Consider the following 9,883-nt stretch of genomic DNA (forward strand, 5'->3'; position numbering starts at 1 on the left):
TTTAGCTAAAATATTATATTGTTTTACATTTTTTTTTTCGATTTTATTTCCCTTCAAAAAATTTTTTTGGGGTCAGAATTTTAATTTTATAGTCGTAAAATAATCGACAATTATCCAGCAACCCACCATACAATTTTTATGCATATCCAATAATAATTAGATTAGTAAATAACACCTAGAAATTGACATACCCTTCCTACATTTCAAGTGGCAGAGTAGGGAGTCTGAGTCAGTGTGGTTGGCGGCCATTTTGTGGACATATCCGAAGCGTAAGCTGCCCTATCTATATATATTCTTGTTCCCTATAGAATTTGTGATATTTTGGTATATTTTTACCTGCATAAATATCATATTATATATTAAATATATGTATGTTTTTACGAAATTTCTGAGTACTCAAAAAATTACCTTTAGATATGGCCCCTGATATAAATGTAATTTACAAAATAATGAAGATTTTTTTACATATTTCTATTTTAGGATAACATATGTTTATTCCCTAAAAAAATTAGCCACTTCCTATTTCATTTGGGTACCCAAAAAAATTCATGAAATTTGGACAAATTTTTTTGGCCAAAAAAAGTTACCGTTTTTTTCTCATTTCAGATCTTCACCTCCATTGGTCTGACTTCATCCAAAATACATCAAGATGTGTCCTAAACATTCAAGAATCAATTCCTAAAAGGATTTGTGTATATATGTATAAACTTTTTTTTATGAATTTTTATGTCAGGTCTTTTTTTTCTACTTAATTTTTTAAAATATTTATAATAAATAGTTTTTCTGCAGATGAGTAGTATTTATTTTTACAGTTGTTTTAAGCATTCATTGTAGTTTTTTTTTGGCAAAAGAAAAAAGGAGGTTACTGCAAAAACTGATTTTTCAAGAATTTTTTTTGGCGTCGGGGTCGTTCGCGTCCGAGTATACCCTTAAAGGGGTGTCCGAGGAGCGTACCTATCCAGGGTTAAAAATATAACAAATAATATCAAAATTGAGAAGCCCTTTGTTTTTTCATATCCAAAGACCATAGGAAGCGCCCTTATTAATGTTTATCAAAATAAAAGAGATATACAATCCGGCGTTTATAAAATACCATGTGGGGATTGTGAAAAAGTCTACGTTGGGCAAACAGGCCGTTCGCTATCTCAAAGATTATCCGAACACAAAAGATCTGTTAGATATGGCTATGAAAACTCGGGGATTTTTGTTCACCTTAGGGATTTAGGGCACCACATTAACTGGAGTGAGTCGTCTTTGCTTTTTAAGAGTACCTGTCCGTACAGAAGGAAAATCCTGGAATCAGCCATCATAAATCAATCAAACACAATGAACCTATCTGGGGGACAATGGAAAGCTGACACAGTGGACAAAACTCTTCTCAACCCTATCATTAAGAAGATAATCCACGGAGACCGACCACCAGACATGCATCAGAGGTCAAGACTTCCTCCGAGTGGCTCAACAATAAGAAGATGCACCTGGATGTAATTAAATTTGGCTAATCCATCCAGCAATTAAAACAACTATAGAACAATTGAACACACCCTTTTGCTTTCATATATAAACCATACCTCTCCACTGTATTCCTCATTTTTACTTTACATCCTGAAGAGGGTCGATGTTTATTGACCGAAATATAGTGTGATTTATTTATATTTCCTGTGTTTCTTTTATGGGCCTTTTTTAAAAAAAAAACACACACACACATATATATATATATATATGCTGTGTATATATATATATATATATGCTGTGTATATATATATATATATATGCTGTGTATATATATATATATATATATGTATATATATATATATATATACATATATATATATATATATACACACACAGCATATATATATATACATATATATATACACAGCATATATATATATATATATATATGTATATATATATATACACAGCATATATATATATATATATACATATATATATATATATATAGAAATATATATATATGTATAAATATATATATATATATATATATACAGTATGTATATATATATATATATATAAATATATATATATATATATATATATACATATATATATATATTAACTGTGAACACTTTAAATTAAATTAGAGCCAACATATTGCTGAGTGTTTGGCATTTGTAGATGTATTAAATATAGAAGAAATATATTAATAAAACAAACCAACATATTAATAAAAAATCTTGAAAGAAACCGAGCTATAATGAAGAGTACCTACACTGATAAATTAATTGTCTTTCTCGGACTAATATCCCCTCACCTTAATTACTGAAATATATATTTTTTAGAAACCAAGCCTCGAGGATATCCATGTTTATGAAATATTCTATCCTGGGTCAACACATGCCACGCTTTTGTTAAAGCTTATCATGAGGCCCAGATTGGAACAGAAATTTTCACTAGAATCTTCTTTAACATGATTGAATCATGCGTTTTCGAGGAAACCAGTGAAGATGCTGAATTAAGGGGAAAAAAAAAATCCATATATCGAAAAGAGGATTTTCCATTGTTTCTAGCTCTACCCACACAAGGTCACATAAACTTCAGAAAGAGACGTTGCATAAGAGATAGAACAGGAGGTGGACATAAGAAAAACTATGAAGGAACCAAGTAGGAACCACTTCATGACGAGATAAGGACAAGAGAAGACCAAAAGAGTTACCGAACCAGTTTTCGACCTTAGCTTCAGACGAAAAACGTCTATCTAAAAATAAATCTTGTTATGGCTGAGAGGAAGAGACGAATTGAAGAAGCCAGCCCTGCCTGCATATCTTTAAATATCACAACTTTATTTCTGCAGAGGAATCCTGATTTCACATTTTGATGTCACTCATTTTATGACGTCTTCAATTCCAAATTAATCGTGCCAGTTTTTGCAGAACCTTAGGCACTCTTGGCGACGTTCTGAAGCCTCAAACCTCCATGCCAGTATAATTTTAGCAGTGCTGCAGAAGATTATTCAACATTCCATATCAGTAATATAATAATATACTCACTTTCCCCTTTTTCTAATAAAACTTTGATTGATTTGATTTTCCAGTTATAGATAACCAAAGACCCTAAACATTATTTTTTTTTTTTGTAAATAACTGTGAAAAAAACATGTTATGTGTTTTTGTGGGTGTTTGTTTTCATAATCATTCCCCACCTCTGAATAGGTGTTGTCGGAATATTATTATTTAGAGATTAAGAGACTCTGTAATGATTCCAGGGCTATAAGTGTTCTCTTCTGGAATCATCTATTTATACATGGAAAGATATTTGACAGTAATAAACTATCTATTTAATGGAACACAATTTCATAATCATTTAAGATACAAGTCAAAATATCAATATTTTCCTTGATTTGTCACAAATAATTTTAACTTTTTTTTTCACTTTGATGATATGTGAATATGATCGAATATAGTTATTTAATTGGGATTTTTACTTGTTAGATGAATAATTCATTATTATTATTATTATTATTATTATTATTATTATTATTATTATTATTATTATTATTATTATTATTATTATTATTATTATTATTATTATTATTACTATTATTATTATTATTATTGTCTGGGATTATTTAAGCCCACATCGTACAGGAAGGTATGGGAGAAGGAGAGCATCGGGCTCAAAGGAAACGCCATGTTTTTCTTTAAACCTCTGATTTTATTAGAACAACTAAGCTCTTAAGTAAACATAATGAGACGTACATTAAGCAAAAGTAGTTACAAAACTCACACACATAAATATGATGACTTGTAAATATCAAATACTAAATTAATTGTACTCCAATATAAACTTCAAGTAAGAGAAACAGAATTAAATATATAACCAAGAAAACTAACAAAAAAACATTAGAACACAAGTTATAAAAGAAAATGGTGGTGCTATTTCAGATACACTATAAGGAAACTCCTTTCAAGTGAATATGCAGAAGACACCTTACTAAATTCAACATCTTCCCGGCAATAGGGGACGAAGCCACCTATTAAAGAGCTTTACTTAGACCTTATTTTAATTATACATGCCTGAAAAATACACAATAAAAATTAGTAATGTAGTTTTACAAATTAAACACATTAAGCTTTTCTTGACATGCGCAACTGCATGACTTACAATGACTATTATAAATCTAACTTAGTAAGAGGGTTAATTACTCTACCAGACTTAGACTTTAGAAGTACATCATCATCACTTACAGTATGAATAGGCATTTGAGGATTATCACATACATCTCTATCAAAATCCTCACAGGATGCATCAGTAGTAAGCAAATCTTCAGATCTATCTACTTCTAGATTATACAATCTTTGAATGGGTCCAGTCATTTCTCCCTTTTTAGTTTTGAGCCTTACACTTCTTACAAGTCCATCTTTACCTTTATAAACATTTACAATAACCCCAAGAGGCCACTTCAATCTAGGGAGGTTATCCTCCTTTATCAACACAAGGTCACCCTTAGACAAATCACATTTCTTATTGAATCCTTTAACAACTTGAGGTAAATTGGTTATATAAATGTTACTCCAAATTTTCCAAAAATGTTCTAGGTTCTTTTTTCTTAAAACTTCTCTTGCATTCAAGTCCCTGGAAGTCACCTTACATGGCTCAAAATGTATTAAGGATTTACAGTGTGGGGCTCTTCCTAGGATAAAATATGATGGAGTGAGATAATGAATGGAATCAAGTTCATCACTCACATAGGTCAATGGTCTGGAATTAATAAAGGACTCTATTTCTAATAGTATAGTTTCTAATTCACTCTTACTTACATAGTTCAGATTTAGTGCCTTTCTCAAGGCAAGCTTAACCGGCCTAATGAGTCTCTCCCACCAGCCCCCCCACCAGGGAGCATGAGGGGCTATAAAGTTCCATTTGGGAGCCAAGTGGCCATACAGCCTTTGTACTTCATATCTAGCAGCTTCAAAAGTCTTTGCATTATCTGAATATATGACACTAGGCAAACTTCTCCTGGCAACAAATCTTCTTATAGCCAATAAGTAATCAAGCAAGGATAAAGATTCTGTTAGCTCTAACTGTACGGCTCTTACAACACTACAAGTGAACAACAATACATACAATTTCTTACTAGGACAATCAGCACAAAAGAGGGGGCCTGCATAATCTAAGCGTGTTACATCAGAGGGTGAAGAAGACCTTACTCTTTCTTTAGGTAATTGAGCCATAGGCTGACTACAAGATTTTGAATCATGGCAATAGCAACTTAAACATTCCTTTATTACTGTCTTAGCTAATCTCCTCATTCCTATAATCCAAAAGTTATTCCGTAGGGATGAAATTACAGTATCCACACCTGCATACTTTAAAAACCTGTGCTGAAATCTGATCAACAGTTTAGCAAATTGACCCTTTGGAATTATGACAGGATGTTTACTGTCATAGTTCAAGTTAGAAAACTCAAGACGTCCCCTAATTCTTAATAACCCTTCATCATCTAGAAAGGGGTCAAGATTTCTTAATTTAGACCATTGAGGGATAGCCCTTTTACCCAAAAGTGTCCTTATTTCTGCAGAAAACATTTCTCTTTAGATGCAGTAAATTAACTTCAATTTAGCAAAATCAATCTCTTCAGTAATAAGAGGGCCTGCCACTTTGTTATTATTATTTTTACAGTTTATGATAAATCTTAAGACAAGCTGTAACTCTTAACACCTTGCTTAATTTACTGTATCGATCTAAATCTATCGAAGGGTTGTCTGGCACGCCTTGTACATTAAGACAGACAGCAGTACTTTTTATGCCTATTTCATCTTTATAATTAACTGGGTTACCTTCCCTTTCCTGGTATTGGGATTCTTTTAACATACTAGGCCCATAGAGCCACATAGTACTATTCACAAGATTGTCTGCTATTAGACCTCGTGTTATCAGGTCAGCTGGATTACCCTTTCTTACACAATATTGCCAGCAACTTGGAGGTGTTAACTCTCTGATTTCCTTTACCCGATTAGCTACAAATAGGTCCTTCTTACTAGCATATCCTTGAATCCTTGACAGAGCAATGGTAGAATCTTTCCAACACCTAACTCTAACACTGCTATCTAGGTTAAGGGTATTCTTCACAAAGTTGACTAATCGTGAACACAAAAGAGATCCCAAGAGTTCTAACCTCGGCATTGTAATGGTCTTTATGGGAGCAACTCCTGGCTTAGAGGACACTAATGATACCTTGTATGAGCCGTTCTCCACAGGCACTCGCAGGTACACACAAGCCCCATAGCCCTTTTCATAGGCATCACCAAACCCATGTAGCTCTATATGACTAAGCTTCCCCCAGTCTTTTTGTGAAAAATAACATCTATCTATCTGATAATTCTTAAAATTCTGACTACTAAGGAGCCATCCCTGAAACTTTAGCTTCAACTCTGATGGCATTAATTGATCCCAAGTCAAACCCAGTTTCCAGAGTTCCTGAAAAAATATCTTGCCATACATAACATATGGACTGATTAATTCTAAAGGGTAAAAAATATTAGCTATCACACTAAGGATACTTCGCTTAGTAGAGACTACTTCTACAAAGGAATCAGAGTTTATACCATCAAAGGAGAAACTGTCCAGTGAGTTACACCACTTGAGGCCTAATACAGTATTGGGTTCATCAGAATTTATAAAGGGTAACTTGTCACATAACTGAGAAGTAATTAGCAAACTATTTGATACAAGTTTTGTAAGGTCCATACTACCATCAGCTAAAATGCTACGGGCTTCACAAAATTTATCAGCTGCTTCTACGGCAGAATCCGCACCACTCAACCTATTGTCTGTAGACATGTTAGCCTTCAAATCTTGCACTACACTAGTTGGGGAATACTTATCCAAGTGATGTTTGATAGTGGCATTTAACAGAAACTGGCTTGCTGTGTTACCAAAGGGTACACGTGTGAATCTCATGGGCCTTATTGTACCATCTTCTCTTGGCCATAAAAATCTATGAACATCTCTGTCTTTCTCTTGTGCACTAATTTGCAAAAAGGTCTTTCTTATATCAGCTGTAACAGCATTGGGCCAACGACGAAAGCGAATGAGCACCTCAACCAAGTCAAGGTTGAGTGATGGGCCTGAGGACAAACAGTCATTCAATGATACACCATTGTAACAAGAGGCAGAGACATCAAATACAGGTCTTATCTTAGTACTTGAACTACTTAACTTAACTACTGGACGATGAGGCATATAGTACACAGAATTCACACCTGAAATTTCCTGCCTTGGTACCTCTTCTATCATGTGATCAGACTCATAACTATCAAACACTTTTTGATACTCTTTCTTAAGCTCCTTATCGTGTTCTAACTTAACCATTAGCCTACCTAACCTTTTATGGGATATGACAGCATTATTTAAAAGCTTTTCCTTAGCAGAATCATCCTTCCATGGCAGTGCTACCTCATAGCGACCATTCACAAACTTCACAGTACTCTCAAATTCTTTGAAAACTTTGGTTTCTCTATAACTTTCAACAAATTCCCTAGGCTTAACCCCTAAAGTTTCCAAATTCCAAAACTTACACAAATCTGATTCTGAAACAGAGGAGATACACAATAATTGAGGTACAGAGTAGGTACAAGAGTCATTGGTTTTATACAGCCTGCCACTCAAGACATAACCAAAGAAAGACTTCATGGCTACGACATGGTTAATTTGAAAGGCATCTACAGGAAAAATCAGTGTCCAGTAGAAATATAGACCGATCAGTATATCAATCTCAATGGGAGAATCATGGTGGTAATCATCAGCTAATACAATATGAGAAAAAGAGTTAAGTATTGAATCTGGTACAATAGGCTTAACCAAGGGTTGACATATTCTGAGAATCTCCGTAGCAATAATACGTACCACTTTCTTGTCAGTCCCAAAACTTTAACTCATAAACATTTCTGTGTTCATTTTTTCCACTACTATGACCACCAAAACTAGAGTATGGCATAGGTATACTAGTGATCCATAATGGTTTACACTTCTTCACAAAATTGCTACTTATATAAGACCTGTCTGCACCATAATCAAACATTACCTGAGCAATGACAACAGTACCATCACTACCACTCACCTGAACTTTGGCAGTTTGTAAAATGGCACAGTTACCACCTTGCCCTGTTAGAAGTGCCACATCACCAGGCTTGTCACTGCCAACAGCACCTTCCTTTGCTAACCTTTCCTCCTTCTTTAGGTTCATTTTCAGCCTAAGGCCACACATTACTGTAGAATGGGCACCGTTACACTTTGTACACCTTGTACGAGTTTTACAGTCTTTTGACATGTGTCCACTCTTCAAACACTTGAGACACAGGCCTAAACTTCTTATTTTTTCACCTCGCTCCTTTCCACTCAATTCTAGCACACCATAACAGTTTTCTGATTTGTGTTTCTTGGCACAGAAATTGCACATTGTGTTTTCTTGCTTGGACGAAGCATGAAGGGCTGTGGCTGAATACACCTTGTCTTTAGAACTCTTATTTTCAATTTTCTTTACTTCACTACTACTCTTTCCCTTAAAGGCTTCAGACCTTTCTAATTTAAAAATTCCTTGTCTAAAAATGTCAGTACCCAATCTAAATCACTCTCATGTCCATCACCATCCCTGGCCCACTCTAGCCGCAGTTCACTTGGGAAACGAGAGAGGATGATAGGTGTAAGAAACACTTCACATTGTTTTCCTGTGATGCCTAGCGCCTCTAAACTGCGGATGTGTATTAGAATGTCATCTCGTAATTTCCAAAGCTGTGCCACACCCTTGGGTCCGCTGACAATAATGTTGACCTCACCATTTAACAATGCCGGGACATGAGCAAAAATAATCCTTTCTGGCTTGTAGTAGCATTCCTTCAGTAGTTTGCAGGCAACCGGGTAATTAGCACTGGTATGAGCTAGTCCCTTCACTACATTCCTGGCATCTCCCTCCAGCAAAGACAGCAAATAAGTCAACTTACTGATCACTGGAAGGTCTGTTGCATCGATGTGGGAATTATATTGATCCCAGAAGGACTGCCATTGGGTCACTTCACCACTAAACTTCGGTAGCTCCAGCTTGGGTAACTTGACATTAGTGATATCAGACTCTCGAGATGAAGACTGTCCACTTATACTGCCAGCTTTAGAACCAGGACACGCTGCTGCTGCTAACTTCCTTATCTGGTCATCAGCTTGTGTCCTAGGCTGCACACTTATTGTTCTAAACTCATGAGCTTCATACAAAAGTTGTTCTAGTTCTTCTTCAGCTACATCAATTTCTATTGCTTCTTGGACTTCATCCAACTTAGCTCGTCTCTGGTCGTATTCCTTGATGGTATACTCAAATTGACTAATAGTTGTGGTGCAAGACTCCAGAAGGTCACTCAGCGCCTTGGAAGCTCTTGTCACCCACCCTCGATATGTCGTCCTTGTCTTCTTTAACTTCTCCATTATCTTCACCGAGCTACTTACTTATTTTCTTAGAGGGAGTGATCCCTGGTCTGGGCACCAAAATGTGGGGTATTATTTAAGCCCAAATCGTACAGGAAGGTATGGAAAAAGGAGAGCGTCGGTCCCGAAGGAAACGCCATGTTTTTCTTTAAACCTCTGATTTTATTAAAACAACTAAGCTCTTAAATAAACATAATAAGGCGTACATTAAGCAAAAGTAGTTACAAAATTCACACACATGAATATGATGACTTGTAAATATCAAACACTAAATTATTTGTACTTCAATATACACTTCAAGTAATAAAAACAGAATTAAATATATAACCAAGAAAACTAACAAAAAGACATTGGAACATAAGTTATAAAAGAAAATCGTGGTGTTATTTCAGATACACTATAAGGAAACTCCTTTCAAGCGAATATGCAGAAGACACCTTTCTAAATC

At 34.9% G+C, this 9,883-nt stretch overlaps 2 protein-coding genes across 2 annotated transcripts in view; both read right to left on the reverse strand.

Moving 5' to 3' along the window:
• Positions 1-8,422, reverse strand: part of LOC137651017 (uncharacterized) — a 24,873-nt gene extending 16,451 nt beyond the window's left edge. The window contains exons 1-3 of the mRNA XM_068384155.1: positions 7,933-8,422; positions 5,802-7,769; positions 4,209-4,504 (exon numbers count right to left, since the gene is read on the reverse strand). Of these exons, the coding sequence (XP_068240256.1) occupies positions 4,209-4,504; positions 5,802-7,769; positions 7,933-8,422 (2,754 nt within the window). The remainder of the gene's footprint in view (positions 1-4,208; positions 4,505-5,801; positions 7,770-7,932) is intronic.
• Positions 8,423-8,544: 122 nt separating this feature from the next.
• LOC137651018 (uncharacterized) lies at positions 8,545-9,435 on the reverse strand. Its single transcript, XM_068384156.1, has one exon. The coding sequence runs from the start codon at positions 9,433-9,435 to the stop codon at positions 8,545-8,547; it is 891 nt and encodes a 296-aa protein (XP_068240257.1).
• Positions 9,436-9,883: the final 448 nt, after the last annotated feature.

This window comes from Palaemon carinicauda, chromosome 12 (assembly GCF_036898095.1).
Source record: "Palaemon carinicauda isolate YSFRI2023 chromosome 12, ASM3689809v2, whole genome shotgun sequence".
NCBI lineage: Eukaryota > Metazoa > Arthropoda > Malacostraca > Decapoda > Palaemonidae > Palaemon > Palaemon carinicauda.